At 43.7% G+C, this 22,080-nt stretch overlaps 1 protein-coding gene across 1 annotated transcript; it reads left to right on the forward strand.

Moving 5' to 3' along the window:
- Positions 1–2,279: 2,279 nt before the first annotated feature.
- Positions 2,280–19,857, forward strand: cuedc1b (CUE domain containing 1b). Its single transcript, XM_084466331.1, has 11 exons — positions 2,280–2,402; positions 6,761–7,361; positions 11,954–12,072; positions 12,777–12,900; positions 13,032–13,254; positions 15,771–15,836; positions 15,919–15,993; positions 16,078–16,171; positions 17,420–17,478; positions 18,599–18,669; positions 18,926–19,857. The coding sequence occupies exons 2-10, from the start codon at positions 7,053–7,055 to the stop codon at positions 18,667–18,669; spliced, it is 1,140 nt and encodes a 379-aa protein (XP_084322457.1). The 5' UTR covers positions 2,280–2,402; positions 6,761–7,052; the 3' UTR covers positions 18,926–19,857.
- The last annotated feature ends 2,223 nt before the right edge of the window (positions 19,858–22,080 follow it).

The raw sequence follows: 22,080 nt of genomic DNA on the forward strand, positions 1-22,080 counted from the left end.
ACTGGTCTTCTGTAGGGAGTGATGAGGGGTAGTGGGTGTTGGAGGCACAGTACCCTCCATCTGCAAGGATAAAGTGCCCTGGACGAGGTTAGAGTGACCTCCTTTACAGAGGGCTGTGTTGGAGGACTCTAGAGTCGTGGACTGACCCAGGCCAGCCCACGTACGTATTAATGAAGCGGCCCTGATGGTCACAAACAGCCTGCAGATTGATGGAAGGGAACAGTTTCCTGTTCCTGTAGCAGTGACCATCAGGGCCACTTGGTGGCTTGATACGGACATGGCAGCCGTTGATTGCTCCAGCTGCTTTCAGCAAAGCACGGTGTCTTGCCAGCCCTGCAAACCCACGGGTCACTACCTCCAGGTCTTCGGGAGGTGGATGACCTTAAGATACCATTAATCCCACACAAAGAAAATTCACTTGTTACAGCAACTCAAGAGTCCAAGGTAGAGGAAATGAGTGATTGAGTGATAAAATAAATAAAAATATACTTTGTGGTGAATGGCCACCACTTTCTTTCGATTGATGAAAACGTTGTCACAAGGAAAGACTGCAGCGCATCATCCACACTGCTGAGAGGGTGATTGGCTGCAGCCGGCCCTCTCTGCTTAGCCCGCACTCCTCCAGGACCCTAAATCTGGGCAGACACTGTGCAACTATTTTTGATGGAGCATGTTCCCACAGCCCTATGTTCCACATTTCACTGGCACCGTTGGATCCTGCCACAACATCTGGTCGGAATTGAGCTAGGGTTAGCACTAACCCTAACCTAACCCTGTCTGCTATGCTTTTCACCAAATATTGTGGAAAAAAATGACTCATTAATTTACTATAAAGTGCTTCCAAAAAATCTTGTGGGAGGATAGGGCATAAATTGAAGGGAAACATAAAGAACACAATACCTCATTTTGAAAATGTCCTAGAAATGTGGGACCATAGGCTTTCATTTAAAAAAAAATCTTATAAATAAGAAAAATCTTAGAAATGTGGGCACATAGGGCTGTGGGACCATTGGCTGTGGGTGTCATGACTAAAACCACATGGCTAAAACAAACCAAGTCCAGAACTGTCAAACTCCAAGGTAGGGGAAGACAAAAACAACAGTCCAAGCTGGAATCCTGACAGTGGGAACATAGGGCTAACCCAGTTTTGGAATCGGGCCGGGTTTGACTTAATCGTGTGTCGTGCATTGTGTAGTATGCATGGAGTAACGAGAAGCGATAACACCTCAAGACCAACTCAGCAATCGTGTGTGTGTGTGTGTGTGTGTGTGTGTGTGTGTGTGTGTGTGTGTGTGTGTGTGTGTGTGTGTGTGTGTGTGTGTGTGTGTGTGTGTGTGTGTGTGTGTGTGTGCAGGGCCGGCCCTGTACACTTGGGGGCCCTAAGCAGGATAATTTTGGGGCCCTGCTTTGCGGTTGATGCATTCATAACCCTTAGTTTTTATCCGTACCTCTTTGAACATGATAAGCCGCAATTATTATTATAAGTATACTCAACAGTCAAAGTAAAGCTTGCACACTTACCACATTTCTACTTTTACTTTACTGTCTGAATGCCGTGTACATTTTGAAACAGCACTAACTGTTTTGTCCACTAGGCGGCTTACAACCTTTAGTATTAAAACATCTTCAATAAAGTTACTGGAGTCTTGACCCTTTGAACAGTTTTTTCCTTTCACATTTAAAAGAGTGAAAGTTGAAATTCATATTTTGAATTTAAGTGGGTGAAAAAACTGCTAAGCAAAGTAAAGGAGTCAAAGCAGTCAAATTATAGTCTTTGAGGCTGTGATATTAGAATGACACTAGGCTACATTAGCTGTGTCACATTAATATGCAAAAGAAAGACAAACAAACCCATTCACCTCTGGAAATAGGACTTGATCGTTACATCATCAGGCTTAGTGATGCAGTAACACTGCTGTGGTCTCTAATGGGACCGAACTACTTCATGGCAGCAAAACGTTTTGTTGTCCACGTTACTTTTTTACACCACTCACTCCATGTAACTGTAAGAATACGGGGAGCATATTTTGATACTGTATTATAACGTCTTTGTTGGACATTCCAGGGGTACAGTAGGGAGCAGAGATTGGCAGAACACCGGGCTGCCGAGGGGACCCGAGTCGAACCGAGTGGACCCGATCCGAGCCGAGTAGACCCGAGTAGAGCCGCGAGGAGCCGAGTCAACCCGAGGAGACCCGAGTCGACGCGAGGGGACCCGAATCGAGCAAGGCCTATATACTGGAAAAACGCAAAGGTTTGCGTGGATCTGATCCCTCCCACTCCAACCCCCCGGATGAAGCTTTCTGATCGTTCCAGCCAAGACGTCGATACAGCACAGCTACGCTTCGTTTTTTAACAGATATCTAAATGTATGTTTTTTTCTGGATGGTTAGGCCTAATGGGTAAGTGAACAATCCTCTCTTCTTTGAGCATGGCGTTGGCCCAGAACCAAGTGCATTGAAAAGTTTGTTTTGCAGTGTATCATCTAAGTCAAATTGCGTCTTTGTAACATGGACACCTGCGTGACTTATCTGCGTGATTTTCAAATATTCCGATCCGGTATTGGAAAGTAGTTGCAGATGTCGATGAGGTCGCCGGCGGCGGTGCGCCGTGGAACAGGACCCGGGGCGAAGGGACCCGTAAGCTCGGTAGGGAGCTACGGGAGGACCCTGCGCAGGGCTTTGATTCGGTGGAACTCCTGTTTGGAAATAGTATTGGAAAAATAAGGGGTCGCGCTATTATCAAAAACACTGGATTAGGGTTTTATGTTGAACAAAGATGTGTCTATGAGTGGCAGAGTGTTGTTGGGGATCAGAGGATGCGGCCTTGTGTTTAGCCATCCACTCCGTGTCCTCAGCTGCTCAGGGACTGTGGGAGCTTGATGTTGGCTTTTATCAAGAGAAAAGCTCCTTATGGATGTTGTGTGCTCTCCGTGTGAATGAGTGAACGGGTGGTGTGGCCTTGGTTTAACGCACAGGTCAACATGCATGCGGTCAGTGGCTCCATGGTCCGCTGCTGCGGCCAAACGGTAGATACCAGCAGATACTGTGTGGATTTGATCCTATTGTGCTTTGCACTTTGTTGCATTTTGTTACTTGTTTTATTTTCTTGTATTACTTCTCCACTATTATATCGCAACTGTTGCACAGCAATTTCCCTCGGGATAAACAAAGCTTCTTGAATCTTGAATCCTGACTGTCATAGTCTCCAGCCGTACATGTATTTAGCTATTGAGGAACTGGCTTGACCCGATTTGGGAAATGTGTCGTCGGCGATGCCGTCGTGTCATATTACACATTTTATGTATATACATATATATGATGATACATATATATGATATGATGATACATATATATGATATGATGATACATACATATATATGATGATACATATATATGATGATACATATATATGATGATACATACATATGATATGATGATACATATATATGATATGATGATACATATATATGATGATACGTACATATGATATGATGATACATACATATGATGATACATATATATGATGATACATACATATGATATGATTTGTTTCAGGTATTTAAAAGTGACTGTAAATTCATGCATCCCACTAATGGGCGATATTGTATTTAAAGGGGACATATTATACCACCAGGTGTGAGTGTGATTAGCCATTAAGCCGTTTTGAAAATGTGCCGCTTCTGACATTACAGGTGGGCGTGTCCATCTAGACGTGTGCTGGATAGATCAGCCTACCCAGTGGACTGTAGCAAACGTTGCTCATCTATCCGTCATCCGTCAGGTGGACACGCCCACCTGTGATGTCAGAAAGCGGCACATTTTAAAAACGGCTTGTAATGGCTAATCAAACTCACACCTGGTGGTATAATATGTCTCCTTTAAAGGATAATTCCGGCATATTGCACTTTGAGCCCCCTTTCTTGGTTGTCTAGGATGAAATATTGGTTGTGGTTGACACCGAAATTTTGACTATTGGTCCCGTCTCGGGTATTTGGCTCATATAGAATCGCCCCTGCCTGCTTCAGAATGGCTGGCTACGGGCATTTACAAACCAGAAACCGTAGGGGGTCTTTTTACGTTTGGTTGTAGTCTTTTCACTCAGTTCTCCGTCTCAACAGTATGGCTAGAACCGAGAGAAAAGATTACAACGTCAACAACCCCCCCTTCCGTTTTCGGTCAACAAGCACTGAGTCTTCCAACAGAAATCAATGGGATTTACAAAATGCCAAATAAAACACGACAAACTCTACGATACTTGATTTGGAACATCAGCGAATACTACTAACTAGGCCTGTCACGATAACAAATTTTGCTGGGTGAAAAATTGTCCCAGAAAATATTGGGATAATATTGCCGTCTTGAGACAATTTTCAACTAATATAATGATAAAGGCATATTAATGCAAGTACAACCTTTCAAAGATCAATAAACTTATTTCTAAATAATATTTAACACTGGAACTAAATATCCAAAATCCAAATCAACAAAACAACCAAAAACAATAAATAAAATGGAATCTATTTTAACAATAAATTAAATAAAAACTACATGAAGCGAACTACACTGTCTGAGTGCGCACCATTTGAACTGTCCTGTTTGTACTTTTGTTTGTCGACTAAACGCCCCAGTGATTGTGGACTGTCGGGAAGACGGAGACATCCCATGATCTGTTGTATTTTTTTTTTTCTGCAGCTGAGAAAACTGCATTGGATGATTATGCTTTAGGTGCAGATGCATGTTTGTTGTATTGGCGCGTTTAGTTGCTACCGTTTTACAACAAATGTGACATACCTGCTCACAGGTTAAGTGGTTCACCGCGGTCATTCGGTTTGAACCCGAAAGTGAAAGTGCTCCCACACGGCAGCTGTCGCATTCGGCTTTGAAACCAATTCCGTCTTTGTTTTTTATTCCTCAAAATCTGAACTAGCCTTTTCTCTGGCTTGCTACTCGAAAACTTGTAAACAAATGTTTATGGTTGTTTTAAGGACAGGTTTGTGAATGCCCGTAGCCAGCCATTCTGAAGCAGGCTGGGGCGATTCTAAATGAGCCAAATACCCGAGACGGGACCAATAGTCTAAATTTCTGTGTCAACCACTCTATTTCATCCTAGGCAACCCAGAAAGGGGGCTCAAAGTACAAAATACCGGAATACCGAAGTTCTGCAGACAAACCGATGTAAACATAAGTGCGTAAATTGCATAAGTGGAATAAATTGAAAAGCATTCAGTGAATGTACCTAAAATAATTTATTATAATGTTGGCTATATGTCTTATGCTCGTCAACATAGTGATCTATGCCTTTTTGCCACTTTTACTAAATTACATTTTTGCCTGTCTTAGCAGACCAGTTTTGAACGTCCCACTCTGTGCTCGGTGACGTGGGAGACCTCATGACATCCTTTAAAGTCCTAAGTGTGCTCTTTAACGTCACACCATCAGCGGTGAAGTGTGTGAAGTTTGCGTCCGAGGGAGTGCGAGGCTTCTCGGACACTTTACACCACAGAGAGTGGAGCATTTCATAACATCACTCTTTTTAAAGCTCATACACAACGACAGTACGTGATTAAAAAAAAAAAAAAAGTATCAACAAGTCGCTCTGTGTCGCAGCATTGGGGAAAACATTTCCTTCCTCCTTCCTAGAACCATTAGCCCAAAAGGTTTTCTTTAATTTTTCATGTCATTGTTGGATTCGGTCTGACTGGGGTTAATTTACACTTTAAGACTTTACAGTCAGTTCAGATTCTTTTCTGATGCTGCGTTGGCATGTGTGACAACCCAGGGCTAACATCCAGGAGAAATACTGTATGATATCACACAGTCATGGTCCCCAGCCATCCTGGTCCTCTGGCCCTCTGTAACGGCAGAGGATCTTTCTAGGGCTGAACGATTTTGGAAAATAATCTAATTGCGATTTTTTTTTTTCCCCCTCAATATTGCGATTTAATATGCGATTATTTTTTCAAGGTCACAATAGGCACAATACCTGACATTGCGCAGCATTGTCTTTTTTATAGCCAAAATAATTCCACACAACTGATGTGCCGCCCCTCTTTGGTACCAAACTCAGCTGTGCGCTCTTCTGACGAGCCTGAGGCCGTTGTGCAGCAGGTTAAAGCGCAGCGTCTCTCCCTGCCTGCACTGCTTTGCTCCGCTCGGCTCACTCGAAAGTCACGTGACAAATCAAATCGCAGCCTTTGTGGTTAGAAAATCTCGTTTTGTCATATTGCGATATTATCGCAAATGCAATTAATCGTTCAGCCCTAGATCTTTCACATGTTCCCTTTCCCTGTCTGTCCAAGGCTGCTGTGCCTTCGGTGTCTGACTCCGTTCAGACAGTGGCCGGGGGTTGGGTGTCTCTTCTAGGTACCTTTTTTATTTATTAGTTGTTTAGCTTCTCTGGACACAACACTTGCCTATGAAGTCCCAATACATTATCTATCAATTACAATTCCCTGGATGGACTGAATCCAGGATAGGCGCTTTTAGCTTTATTCTTGACCAAAATGAGTCAAGAATAAAATCACCCATTGTGATAGAAGGTGCTGAGTCTTTGAGTCTCAGGAATTAAGTGTTCCAACCATTCTGACCCTTTTGATGGTCAAAATATTGGAAAATGTTAAAATAGTAAATAATCTACGTAATCTTTCTGAAACAACTGATCAGAACAAACGCCATTGGAACCATGTGCTGTGGTGTCTATATTCATATTATTGTCCTACCTTTTGGTAACAGTTACTGTCTCTCTTTCTCTTCCTAAGGTGTTGATCTGATGAAGCTATGAGGGACAACAGTTTGGTATTATCTCTAAACCCCTCATTGTGAGAGCTGCCTTGGGATTTACAACAGACGTTAACCAGCACAGTTAACATTTCTGTATGTGCTTGGATGGCAAAGTGAATTGGATTTCATTCAACCATCAAATTGTGCTTCTTTAGATAGGAAAGCCATGTTTGAATGATAAACTTGTAGGATATCTGCAACCGCAAGGAAAATCCAGAAGAGTGGAACAGTCCAGTCAACGGTGGAGGAAGAGCTGCTGAGGACCTGGAAATGACCAGCTTGTTCAGGCGCAACAGCAATGGAGGCTCCAGGAATGGAGGACCTGATGGAGGCGGCGCCCCGACCTCAGGCCAGCTCAACAACAGCAGGCCCAACCGGCATATCCGGCGGCTGGAGTTCAACCAGGCCATGATGGATTTCAAGACCATGTTCCCTACCATGGAATATGAGGTCATTGAGTGTGTGCTACGTTCTAACAACGGGGCAGTGGATGCCACCATTGACCAGCTTCTCCAAATGAGCATTGATGGGAACTGTTCAGATGACAGCTCCGACTCGGATGACAGCATTCCTCCTGAGGTCAGTGGAATATCTCCTGTCTTCCTCTCATACAGTACTGGAACCTAGGGCTGCACAATTATAACAACAATTAGAATTGTGATTATTTGGCCCAATATTGCGATTGCAAATATTCATTGCGATTAACGGATGATGCATTTTGTCCTGACCAGCATAGAAACATTCCTGGCATGAACAGATAAGATCCTAGCACCCTTAATCCAATGCCTGTGATTCATTGGAGTGCTTTTTGCAGGATTCTAATTTGATTTTGATGTAATGGGTCCACAAATTCTGATTCAGTCGGTACGTTTACATGCACAGCTTAATTTGATTAAAGCCATAGTTTGACTATGCTCCTCAATTGGATAACTGCAATTGTCCGTGTATACATGGCGGTGAGTAAATCGATCCATTGGCCGAAGCGTGTCATGCCCCGGTACGATAGGTGGCACTGTACCCATTTCAACATTCCCCACCGCGGCGCAATGAATGAATAAAGATCGTAAACACGTCGGGAGAAAAAAACTTATTTTGACAGATGTGCCCGAAGTTACTACTTTTAGTTAGTAACTTTTACTACAACCTCGTTGATGACCCACATTTAGAAAAACATGAACTTTTAATTCAGCCTTGGGTGAAATGGAAGCGTAGTGTCTGTGTGCTTCCACCTTTAATGAATGCATGCCATGCGCGCTCCCGCGGCCGGGACACAATTCTTATAGGGGGTAACTACATTCACCGGCTTCCTCCATCTTCTGCGCCACCTTTTTAATTAAATCGCCGTTTCTCGTTATCCCTTAATCCGACGGCATCAGCGACAACAACACGACTATCGTCTCCTTCTACTTCCGGCTCACAGCCCCGGGAAAAGATCTCGAGCATGCGCAGAACGCAATTCAACGCATAATCCAATTCGACTCCGTACATGCACGCTTAGCTCGACTATGAATCGCATTATCTAGGGGTCTTAATTCGACTGAGTAACCCAATTCGATTCGAGTATAGCTCGACTAAGGTGTATACATGCATCTTAGTAATCCAATCATAGTTGGACTAAGCCAATAAGTCGACTTTCTTGATTGTCATGTAAACGCACTGAGTGTCAAACCATGAAGTTGCAAGGCACCTTTTGTTGTTGCCAGTTTTATCATTATCTTTCCGCCACACAGTCCCCAACAGCCAAATCTAAAAGAGGAACCAATTAGCCCACGTCTCTTTCATCAAATTTGCAACATCTCAAAAGGCCATATCTCTCGCCCAATTTGCCCTTTCATTTGGTGTTATATGATGCATCTTCTCAAGCACATGAAGACTTCTACAATAACAACTTTTCACATCTTCTCCCAGCCAATTGCATAATTAAAACCAGTACAACTCAAATAGATTCACAATCTCATCATGAAGAACAGTATCAAAACAGTTCTGAAACACAAATTGTATGGCCTCCAGGGACTCCAACGTAATGCGCGCAAACGCCACTTGGAAAGGAAAATAGGCATTTCAGCCGGCTTAAGAAACATTATCTAGAGTTTCTAAATGGTCTGGCCGCTACAAAAATATTTAGACGCCGATGAAGAAGCCATAGCTCCCAAACGCTCCTCCCAATTTGAACCCTTCTTTGGTTATGTTCCCCTGGCTCACTTCTTGCCAAAATGTCCAGATTAATAGAGATCAGCCCAAAACATAAAAATCAGAAAATAAGGGACCAATCGAACCAAGTCTCTAGCGCCACCAACAGGACCAAGTTTTTAGTTTAAAAGGCTAATTCTCAGGTCCCGTCTGACCCAGCCTCGCCACCTTGGTGTCAAATTATGCAGCTTCTCGTGGCCCACCGCCTCTCCATGGGCACCAGTGTCCTCTTCCTCCCTACATATTCCACAATTTTTATATAACTGAAAAAAATTAAAATGTTAATCTCCTCCCAGGCCTAACCAAACTAACTAATTGATTCCGCATTACCCAAATAATAAAATCAAACAAAGTGATTAACATTTGAAGTAAGGCTCCCTCATGGCACTTTGACACAAGGTAGGCATGTTATACCATCTCCTCCGAGACCATTTGTCCAATCATCGTGATGCCTGCTTTGTTGAACTACTCTCCCAATTTTCCACATAATTCCATGAACTTTGTTTTCTACTTGGATTATGTGGCCCATTGGTCCACATAAGTGCCAGGGACAACCTGAAACATGCATACTTGTTGATAGCTCGGTTAGTAGAGCACTTGCCTGGTATTCCATGAAAGATTGTTTGTTGCATTCTGTGCATTCGTTTGTTGCAGGATATATAGTGGATATTGAATTCTATGACGATAGTGGATGTAGAATTATATGCTCTCTGTCTGTCTGATTTTTGATGACTTGCGACTCTACTTGGACTTTGCCTCTTTGACTTGTAATGACTCGACATGTCTTGAGGCAAAAACATTTATTGTTTTAGATATCTAACATATTTCCTGCCTGGAGGGCTAGACACCCAAGACGCGTTCACTTCCGTGAAGATGAAAAGAAAAACAGCGAGCGAAGACACAGGCGGGTGCAGGCGGGGCCTTAGTGGTACGAAGAGTCAGTCAGACACACAATGTGTGGAGTGAAGTCTGCGTGAGAAACTAAATTAATCACACACTGAACACACTGAACTGAACACATCGCCGTCCGCCCAGCGCTCGTCCGCCCAGGGCGGTTGGAGATGTTCGCGCATTTCAGAAGCAGGGAGATTCCGTACAAAAATATCTAATTTGTCAGTTTGCTGTGTGTCTGCCTGGCACTAATGCTCCCGTTGAGCTAATCTTTCCATCATTAACAATACTTGGACTGACGAGAGGAACCGCAAGACCGTTCCACCTTAAAGGCGTTGCTTGTTACGTGGAACAATTTTGATGACTCCTGTCTGCAATTCCACAGCAGCAGGCTGTCAGCAAACAAATCGATGTTGGAGCAAATTCACTCCTCAAACAAATATGTGTAGGCTAATTTGAAGAGCTATGAGGTTGAACACACACACGCACGCACGCTCGCTCTTTGTTTCTTTCTGAAGGTTCAGGCTAATTCATAAAAATATAGAAATATAGTCCCACACAACTCATTCAATGTCTTTTCATATTTTCTCAAATGTGTAAATAGGCCTACCAAAAACATGCATGATTGTTTCCCCATTAGCTTTGTTGTGAGCAGTAGTCCTATAGGACAGTGATCATGATTTCGCCTCAATATCAGAATGACACCCATAGGACAAATAGCAATGGTGGGTGGAATGCCATAAAGTAGGTCTGTATATGCAGTGTAAGCTTGTCCAGGCTCTGCAAGTCAGGATGTAGGCTATGAATCTGAACACAGTACAGGAAATCACGTCTACCAAATCAAAATCTTCAGGGGGAGGACCGCCAAACCCCCTGTCCCTGACTGCACCTGACCCCACCCACAAATCTATCCACCAGCCGCCGCTGGTCCTATGTGTTGAAATTGAGCCTAACATCGGCGTCTATGACCTCACATGCACGCGCACTACGGTCACACGCAAAGTGTCCCGGTTTTAGTTTAAGGAAATCTGGTCACCCTATGCTAGGCAGGTAGCCTAAATAATTTGATTTTCATTTATTTTCTAACAACCTTGCTGCCCGTTGTTTGAACAAGTCTTCTAGTTGTGCTGAAGCCTGTAAAATGTTTTAAGAGTTTTGTAATGCAGATTAAACATTGAGACTTAATATTTAAATAAAACAAACGTGTGTGTTGTAAGGAAAATTGTGGCATACTGTAACTGACATCCACTGAAGCAGTCCTTTCAGATATCCATACATAACTCATATGCCACACTAGTCAAGGCGTGGCTATATCAACTTTAGGGTCACAGTGGTGCCTTCCGTAGCCTACTAATACAATTCAAACCCACCATCCACTCTGTTCTCCTCTGAGACAACATAGGATTTTGGCGCATGCGCATATCATAACACATCTGAAGACAGAAACCTATTATAACTGTATTCATAAGAAATGACACTGTACATGAGAGTGATATGTTGAAATTATGATCAATAGCCTAATAATGACATTAAGTAAAAAGTACATGGTGACTTGTTCAGGACTTGAAAAAGTTTGGGACTTGCACTCGACTTGGCTTTGGTGTGACTTTGCCTTGGACTCGACTTTCCTTCCCCTGTCTTGATTTCGGACTCGACTCGGACTTGACTGCTAAGACTTGGGACTTGCCAAACAGTGACTTTGTCCCATCTCTGATATATAATCTACTCCAGACCATTTGCTTTCTTTTTGTTATGTTGAAAATTCCCCATTAACGAAATCCGACTGAGAAAATAACAAACAACCATTAATTGTTGATTACACACTATGACATAACTACGTGCTAAACTGTGAACTAGGCATGCTTTACCATGGTCTCAGCCATTTCGATGCAACTTCATTTGAAAAACTTTACACAGCACATGACGTATATGAGTTATTTTACTCAAAGGTTACAAGTGGACTAATGAGGTAAGTTAAACAGGGACGTTTAACTTAACCTTTATTAATTGGAGCCCTCAACATTATGGGGGAATGTGAATTAACGTACTTGTGAAAAATGTCAAGTATTGTAATGATGTGCTCTTGCTAGATTCTGGAGAGGACTTTGGAGCCTGACAGTTCAGACGAGGAACCGCCCCCTGGCTACTCTCCACCAACGTACGACCTGCACGCACACGACAGGAAGTACCCACAGGCTCCTCCCCCGAGGTATGCACTTTTGGAGTGGCATATCTGACACTCACACACCGCAGGGCACCGCTTACACTACTAACATCTGGCAGAAAAACAAGGGTTCATTTGGATGTGACTGAAGTGTGACAACAGTGAAAACAGGACTGGTTTTGGCTGCTGTTTGAGGCCCCGTCCGAGCGAAAACAATCTTTTCACCTCAGTTTTCCTTGGAAGTGTTTCAGGAATTTCTCCGTAAAGACGGACTCATTGCAAAAACACATCTAGCTGTAGGAACTCTGTAGTACATATCCAAGGCCTCTATGTGGCGCTGCTTCTCAACCAATAAAAGAAGACGAGGCGGAGCATGTGCATCAAGCCTGCGCGCTGTATACACACATACAGATAGCAGTTGTTTAACCTTGTAGATTGAGCAGAAAATACTTTTTAATGTACAGTTAGTAATTAAATGATACATGTTCAGGACAGTGACATGGTACATGTACCATGTCACTGTCCTGAACATGTACCGTGTCCTGAACATGTACCGTGTGTACCACTGTCCTTCCTCTGGCCCTCTCGTCATAACATGACGAATGAGAAGGGTTGGGGGTTTGGCTATTGGGTTCACTCATCATATGGCTGTATCCGCTTCTCCTCATGTGATTGTTGGTTGTTTGGCGCTTCTCCCTGCCAGTTTCTCTCATGCTATGGGTGTGTCCCTTCTCCTCACATGATTGTAGGTTTGAAGCGCAGCCGTCTGCTCGTTGCCAGGTGGGGAGCTACCGCCACTGGAATCCTCCGCTTTTAGGAAACCTCCCAGAAGACTTCCTACGCATCTTGCCCCAACAACTAGAACACATTAAAGTAAGCAGGGATCTCTTTCCAGCTCGATCTTATGTGAACAAGTTGTGTTAAAGAAATGTTATGGTACTCTGATGAGCCATGAGGTGTATTTCTATATTTCTCCATGACCATTTAACCTCTGGCCATCCCAGCCAAACCCCGTCCCCTCTGAGAGCCAACAGACGCCCCGGGCCCACTCCACGCCGGCCGCTGGGGGAACCAGCAGTGCCTCAGGGTCAAGAGGGGCAGCTACTGAACCGGAGGGGAAGCTGAAACAGTACCTGGAAGATGAGCGTATCGCCCTGTTCCTGCAGAATGAGGAGTTCATGAGGGAGTTGCAACGCAACCACGATTTCCTTATTGCTCTGGAAAGAGGTATGTTTTCACAATCACGTTGCAATTATGACCCATGCATTACCTATTCATTACTTTATTGTCGCAGTTTTAATACTTAAATACTTTGATTAAAAATCGAAAAGGTGAAACTCTATAGCTTTCCCAGACTGCAGGACTTGGATCTACATCTAAATATTTGTGGGTTAAATGCCAACAGGGTGAATCTGGATTATCTTTCCAACTAGCCAGGCTAGTAGAGCAACATTTAACCTAACTGACCTCACTACTACCTCTACTGCTTTGGCCTTTTAACGTCCCTACCTCTATTTATAAAGTTAGAAACTACAGCTGAGTGGAACGTCTTTACTCTGCCAAATATGCCCGCCTTTTTCCCGGCATGGTCTGTGTGTTTACACTGACCGAGTTAATATACCGGCTTGATTTCGCACCCCAATTTACCCTCTCAGACCCTACACATATTGGGGGTTTCATTTTCATGTAAATGCGATTAGACGGCTTTGCGGTTCCAGGGCCGGGACTTGGGTAGAGGTGTTGCTGTTGTCTCTACAACAGAGACAACGCAGCGATATCAACATGAGTCGTTCTAACTGGAGAGACGGTGAAATCCGCAAGCTGCTGACTATCATGGGAGAGAAGGTGAAGCAGTCGCATTTAACAAAGACGGGGAAAGATGGTGTGATCCTTACGAGGCTTTCATCAGGATAAAAAAACATGTGGTTAGCAAAATAAAGAATATGTTGGAGTTTTCGCACTTACAATAGTAGCCTAAACTGAGATGTTGTCTACTCATTCGTGCATGCGAGTGGCTTGAATAAATAAATTAAACATCCAGAATATGCAAATTATTCTACTCTCCATGCATAGCCCCGCCTACTCCAATGAACCGAAAAAGCCGGATCCATGACGAAGGCGTGTTCTACCCCCTCGGTTTTCCACAGGCAAGACAGTAAAATTGCAGGGTGTCTCAAGCCGCAACTGTACCGGCTTGGCATGTGAGATACGCATTTCTGAAAGTACCCTTCCTACAGTTAGCAAACGAGCGAGTCAGTTTCGGCGCCCCCTCCTACGTTGGAGGGGGGCACATTTGAATATTACCACCTACTTCCCCACCCCCCTCCAATCAGAGCATCGATACGATTCTGTGGCCCAGCGGACGAGCGCTGAGCGGACTCAGCGGAGATTCATCCAACCATAGATGTGACCTGTGAGGGGCGGCCGTGAGGCTGGATGATGGTAAAGAAAAGTGGAAGACGACAGCCAGGTTTGAGAGCCAAAAACGAGGGCACTGGTGTTAGGACAAAAAGGTGAAGTTTTATTTACTCCAAGAAATAAATGATCAATAATAAATCCATTAGTTACAAAAATAAAGCAATGTTCTAAAAAGAAACGACTGGTTGCATCAATCAGCCTAGCCTAACAACATATACCATGTGCTCTAGGACTGGCCTCTCGTCAAGCCAGCTCCTTCCCCCCAGCCTCAACATGAGACTCCCCTTAAATAAGCCAATCAGTCCCAGGTGGACTGATTGGGCCATACCAATAACAAGGGGAACTTCCCTGGCCAAGGCTGGGTTAACCTCTGCCCCCTAGTGCTCCAGAAGTCCAAATACCACATTAAATATGATGTGAGGGGAGAGACAGTGAGAGGGGATTGTCACCTTCTCACAGACTGCCTGGCAAGGAGAAGCTCTCCCCACCGGAGCTCCTGGACTGCCGCCGAAGCTCCCCCGAACTCAGGAACGCCGGCCGCAGTACGGCAGCTCAGCTCGGGGAGTACAGTCCCTTTCTCCTCCATGTCGCGGTTCAATCCGGACTTCAGAGTCAAAGCCAAAGTTCCTTTCCCCCAATTCTTCTCAACCATGTCCGAGATAACCCCCACTACGAGTCTTTACTTGTTGTGGAAGTACCAGAGACGTCAGACGCAGGCTTTATGATTCATAATATCATCCGAGGCGCACATAGCTTTTGGCCGTGATATTAGATATACCTATTATTATTATTATTAGTCCACAAACGGCAACAATCACTTCTCCTCCATGCTGTGGTTCACTCTGACAGCTCATTGGTCAATGGGCAGCAGCTCATTTGCATTTAAAGCTACAGACACCATAAGCAGCACATTCTGAAGGGACTGAAACAGAGGGGAATAGCGGCAGTCAAGATTTTTTTTCCTAAAAGCAATTTCCAGCAAACAGCTTCAAAAACATGTTTTCTGGAACTGGTATACTATGTTTACTTGATGGGAAAAGACCATAATATGTCTCCTTTAAGGATCGCCTTGGCTCAGGAGGGAGACAGATTGACTCTGAGGGTCGAGGTGTCCCTGAGCAAGACACTTAACCCCAACTACTGCTGACGAGCTGGCTCTCCCCCTGGTGGTTGACTCCACCATCGGTGTGTCAATGTGTGGATTAACCGTCCGGTCCGTTAAGTCGCTTTGGATAAAAGCGTCTGCTAAATGTAAATGTTGTGTGACATTCCCTCCTCACCAATGGTGAACAGTGTTCCTAACGCCGCCTCTTCTGTATTTGTAGATCGCTTGAAGTATGAATCAAAGAAGTTAAAGTCCAATCATTCAGCTAGCCTGGAGAACTCCACAGGTAGATCTTAATCCTCAAGCTTTCTGGGACGCAGTGAACCATGACAGAGGTTCATCACATCATGTTCATTGTCTCTTCCCAGGGGAGCGTTGTCCTTCCAACCCAGGGGACTCGGATGAGGCCGTGTTCCAGGACAAACTCAAACACATGGGCAAATGTAATGCGCCTCAACTTTTTAAGATGACTTTGGACCGGTAACATTTGAAATGTGCTGACCACTGTCGTCTTTTCTCTTGTGTAGCCACAAGAAAGAAGCTGTTTGAAATTGCCAGAACCTTCTCAGAAAAGACAAAGCGGAGAAAGTCTAAACGGAGGACCCTGCTGAAACACCATTCGTATCCTTAAAGTTGAATCATATGAACGTGTTTTATTATAATATTATCAGAATACAAGCCCATCTCCACGTGGGTCCCGGGGTCTGGGTCAGGGTTCGGGGGGTCTTTGCCTGCATAAAGCTGGGAATGACTCTTCTGGTTCTCATTTGTGTCTGTAAATATATTCAAGCAATAATTATGTAGAGAATAAGCTATTATTTATATTTAAAAACAATATATTCAAAATGGTTTTGCCGTTGGCCACTATACTGCTCCCTAGCGCATTGGCTCTTGTGTATTAAAGGCGTAGTTCGGAATTTTGGACATCGCACATTTCCAAGTGAGCCAGTGTGTTATCGATCATTGGAGATCGTTTAACACGTTTCATTCTTCTAGTTGCAGAAATCGCTGGTGCTAGGCTAGCGCAAGTCGAGGGGAACTGCTAGCCTGCCAATAAAAAGTTTTACCCACTCCAAAGTACACCCAAGGCAAACCAATTATAACGCCCGACTATCGATGTAAATGTCTGTGTTGATAGAATAATGTTAGAAATAAAACTATCCTTGTATCGCAATGATCACATTACATTTTGGGGGACTACTTTCTCAGCAGCGGTGGAATTTGACTTTGCTCCGGTGTAGCAACCAATTCACTACAGCAGAACGCAAACAGAGAAGCGCACTCCAGGTAATATCAGTCCACCGCTGCCGTAGCCTGCTTCCAACTCCAGGGATTATAAACTAAATGCAATGCAAGGGTAGTTTTATTTCTAACAGTATTCTATCAACACAGACATTTACATCGATAGTCGGGCATTATAATTGGTTTGCCTCGGGTGTACTGTGGAGTGGGTAAAACTTTTTATTGGCAGGCTAGCAGTTCCCCTCGACTTGCGCTTGCCTAGCACCAGTGATTTCTGCAACTAGAAGGACTGAATGAAACGTGTTAAACGGTTTCCAATGATCAATAACACACTGGCTCACTTGGAAATCCGATGTCCAAAATTCCAAACTACCCCTTTAAACTATTTATGTAATCATTTTTGTGGTATAAATGTACGCCTAAACATTTATCCGAACAATAAAGTGGAAGTTAAACCAAGCGGCTCCTGCACCGACACCAGTTTGTAAAATGGTTAACACTGGAATGTAGTGACGACATAAATGCTTTTATTTACTTCCAATATTTAAAACGTCACATGGATGTTGTTGTTAAATATGATGATTCCCAGGTTAGTTGGAAGCATTGTCTTTCTTAGCATGTTTCCAGTCTTGGCACAGCGAACTCAACGGCCAACCTACTGGATGCTGCGGAGGGAAACCCCTGTGGTAATGTTCAGCTTTACAATATCTTCTGTTTGTAATGAGAATACCACAAGAACAAGCACATCGATAGAGTGGAAGGCTTTTCTCAATCTAGTGGTTGGCAAAACATGATGGCGGATACATCTTACAATTGTGAGGGTAAAGTCTACAGCTGGCTGACCTGCTCTTAGACCTGCCAGTCGGACGAAGGACCAGTTGATAATGCAATAAAGACAACGGGCAAGGTGCTCAATCAATCATAACGTACATAAATGTGTTTGGATTGATTCAAAGAAAAAGACATGTCAACAACTTGAGACTGGATTGGCAAAGGGTTCTGTTGATCAGCTTAATCTACAGTTCATCTGAGGTCTGAATGTGTCGTCCGTCAGGCCATGAGTTCAAATGAGCCGCTTGGGCAAAAGGCCTCTCTCACGACAGCGACTGAAGAGACTGCACAGGAATTGTGGATCCAGTCTGTATCACCCTCATTTAAAGGGGTCTTATCATGCTTTTTCGACTTTTCCCTTTGCTTTTAACTGTTATATGAAGTATTTATACATGTTTTGCGTCTGCTCAGCTAGAAAAATCGGAGTCCGAGCCAGGGGGAGTATTCGCGCCCACGCGAACGCCCCTCAATAAGAGCGTGAAACGGCTTGTTTGTGCTCAAACTTTACTTCTGTCACAGTGTGACGTCAGAGGTGCAGTGGACGGTGCTGAAGTGCAGAAGTCCAGCCACCTGGCTACCCCCAATGTTTACAACTTCTCAGGGGTGTGAAATTGTCGAGGCACGCGCAAAGCGTTCGACCAATCGCAACAGAGTGTGCTTGCTGACCAATACCAGCAGACTGGGCTACTCAAGAGGGGGGGCCTTAATGCGACATGATACAATTCAGACCATTTTTGAAAGACACTGACATTGGTTTTGCAGAAATGTGTGAGAATAATAAGGGGTATTTTTAACAACCCTATTCAAGTAGTACCCCCAAATGCAATATTGACCCTAAAAAAGCATGATATGGGATATTTAACGACCCCCACGTGACCTTGGCTGAAGGGGCTTCTAATAAGGAATTGAGGCATCATAAAAGCAAAGCCGTCCAACCTGTGGTTCCTCTCTGCTCACACCTGTTCTCTGTTCCAGAGGAGGACGGCCAGTCTAGAAGAGTGGACATCCCGGAGGAGAGTGAACAACAAAAGTCTTGTTCTTTCTAAGTAATTACCTTTTTACTTTTGAAATGGCTTTTTATCTTCTTGTTTACTTGGGCAGTTTAAAATAGGATTAGATTAATCTATTCTGTGTGTAAGGAACATTTGATTGTTTCAGAATTCAGAAATATCGAGACAGAGAATACAATCATTATTTTCTTTTTTTTCCTCCAAGTTTTGCTCGGCTTCATTTTCAGTTTGTGTTTCTGCTGCTAATTGAACCAAACTCTTTCCTTGATTATTGGGTGCTGAATCCCAACAGGGATTCATGACTGCTGCAGTTTGAACCTGTAGACTCCAGCTCAACAACAAGAACGACCACCTCCCATCCAGAGGAACAACCTCAACATTCACGACTAGACTGTCTGCAGAGCTCTTTTGCAACAAAATGGCCACCAGCATTTTCTCTTACTTTGCTTATTCTTATGGTGGATTGAACCACATACACTAAATAATGAAGTAACTAAAAATAACTTTCAATGTACATTAGCTGTATTATAATTGTTTCTGTATTTTTCTTGTTTTCTTCTGTATGGATATATTTTATTCTCGTATGTATGCCCCTAAACATTTATTTCCACATCTGTGTATATATGAATATATTTATTTCTGTAATTGCTGTGATCTTAATGTTGGCTGATGTTGCTGATGTTTGGACCAGCTCCTTCAGAACTATAACCTTTCAGCTGAGAGACAAACGGATATTTCTCTTTAGCAGTCTTTTTCAGTATTTTGATATGTCAGAAACGAGACCGCCACCATTTCAATCAATGGTCATTACATGAACATTGTACTTTCTATCAGATATATTCATTTCTGCAACACAATATCAGGGAATAAAGAAAACGGAAATAAACGTGTGGGAAAACTGTTTGAATTGGATGTGGAGATAAATAGAAATGGAAGTAGAAAAAATAGATTTAATTTGATTTCAAACATTTCCTCTATTTTTTTAATAAGTGAATTTGGTCCTGCATATTTTCAGATGTAGGCCTAGTACCATTCCTGCCCTCTGAGGCCATTTTCTGAATGCCTATTTCTAGGGCTGAGGTGTCTTTATGACTAGACCACATTCTGATGGCTTTTCTAAAACATACGGTGGTATTTCATACTGTTTCCCTACAACACCTGTCTGCCTGGCTACGTGAGGTAGGCCTATAGGACAACTGACCGTGATATTATATCAATAGTTGATGAATAAATAAAATACAAATGCATAGCAAGACTGAAATGTTAAGTTTATCAGATTTGAATGAACTTGATATGTAGGCCTTTATTTGATACCGTGCATCTTCTCTTCACCATTTACCTCCTCCCCCTGGGCACAATCCTCTGTCAGCATGGGTGACGGAGGATCCTTTTTCACATCTACGCTGATGACACACAGGTCTACATCTCCTCCAAACCCACCGCTGCCATCCCTCCCACCTCCCTCATCACCTGCCTTGACGACATCCGGAGCTGGATGAGCAGGAACTTCTTAAAACTGGATGGCAATAAAATCGAGGTCCTGCTCATCGGCTCCAAATCCACCCTCACCAAATCACAACACACCCCAGCTCCACCCATCATCGTCGACGGATTCCCTGTACCCTTCTCCTCCCAAGTCAAGAGCCTCGGCGTCATTCTGGACAACACCCTCTCATTTGCACCCCATATTCAAAACATCACCCGGACTGCTTTCTTCCATCACCGCAACATCTCCAGACTCCGCCCATCACTGACCCAATCCAGCACCGAAATCCTGGTTCACTCATTTGTCACATCACGCATCGATTACTGCAATGCCCTCCTCACTGGACTCCCCACCAAACTCATCAACAGACTGCAAATCATTCAGAACTCAGCCGCCCGGATCATCACCCGCACCAAATCAGCTGACCACATCACTCCTGTTCTCATCCAACTTCACTGGCTCCCAGTACAATACCGCATCCACTACAAAAACCTCCTCCTCACCCACAAAGCTCTCAACAACCTAGCCCCCACTTACCTCTGCCACCTCCTTCACGAATACACTCCCTCCCGCTCCCTCCGCTCAACCTCTGCTGGACTATTAACCATCCCCACATCACGCCTCAGTACCATGGGGGCCCGATCCTCCAGCTGCTCAGCACCCAGGCTCTGGAACTCCCTCCCCCCACACATAAGACAGTCAGACACCATCATGTGGTATGATTTGTAGATCATGTCCCTCTAGCCGCAACCATCTGACCTCAAGTGCTAGGTTTATTACATTGCGATAGGCGTACATTATTAGGCCTACCATGATCAATGTTATTATCAGTGTGCGAAATCGGGAAAATAACCCCTGAAAGCCTCAAAAGCAAAATTTCACAAATTTCGTCCAAAAATAAATAAATATTATTGTCACTAATGGTCATTTAAATGTGTTTAAGCTCACCATGTCCAGTATTCAGAATTTTAAACATTTATTCACAAATATGTTCTATTTTTTGCCAAGCGGAGCCAGCCAGTCCTGTGCGCGTATGCAAATTAGCCATGTGCGCCAAACAGTATCTTACGCCCGGCGCAATTGACTTTCTACACCGACGCATGTGTCGTTGCTAGTTTGCACCCGGCGAAAGCTGATTTCCCCCGCAGCAACCAGGCACCACTACACTTGCGCCTGGAGAGGCGTGTCGGCGAAAAGCAGGGGCGTGTTCCGGCGCAAATGATACTTGGTGCTATTTTAGTGATCTAAAAAATGCGCCAATGCAATTGCGCCACTGACCGAAAAATACCTGGTCTATAGCGGATAGCGCAGTTGTTGTTGCTATTTTGACGTGCCATGGCAGGTCGGAACTACAACATAGCCTACGCTTACACACACGTAGGCTATACACAGCACTACCATGCAAACTATTAACCTGATTTAAATATTATGGTGTCAAAGATTATTCATACGTGTGAAACTGCATAGAAATATTTTTTTGTTCCATAGGGCTGCATGAATGAACACGAATGAAGTATAGTAGGCTATGCCATGCGTTAAAATAATAATAATAATAATAATAATAATAATAATAACAATAATACATTCGAGCAATCCAGGCTTCCAAAACAAAATCTAGTTTTAGGGTAAATGATTGGTTAATGATTTGGGAAAGAACAGCTGATACAGCGGTAAGTTGCACTTTTAAATCAATGCATCTGCAAACACCGTACAGCAAACACATATGTTCTTGACCCAGACATCGTGTACAAGCCCATTGCTTTTAGGATTGATGAGTATTTGATCGTGAGAAAATATAGTTTTACCGCGAGTGAGTGTTTAAAAGAATGAATGAATGCGGGTGATGCTTGGTGCGCGTGTGTGCGCGCCCATCTGTCTAAACACACGCAAATTAAACACGTAACGCATGGCGATGTATATTAACAGGGGGACACATGCATATTATGAACACAAGTCGATAA

This window comes from Micromesistius poutassou, assembly GCF_964030765.1.
Source record: "Micromesistius poutassou genome assembly, chromosome: 4".
NCBI lineage: Eukaryota > Metazoa > Chordata > Actinopteri > Gadiformes > Gadidae > Micromesistius > Micromesistius poutassou.

Coding starts and splice junctions, on each gene's coding strand:
- cuedc1b (XM_084466331.1), top strand. CDS start 7,053: ATGACCAGCTTGTTCAGGCGCAACAGCAATGGAGGCTCCAGGAATGGA. Junction 16,172..17,419: donor ACCCTGCTGAAACACCATTC/GTATCCTTAAAG, acceptor GCATGTTTCCAG/TCTTGGCACAGCGAACTCAA. Junction 17,479..18,598: donor TGCGGAGGGAAACCCCTGTG/GTAATGTTCAGC, acceptor TCTCTGTTCCAG/AGGAGGACGGCCAGTCTAGA.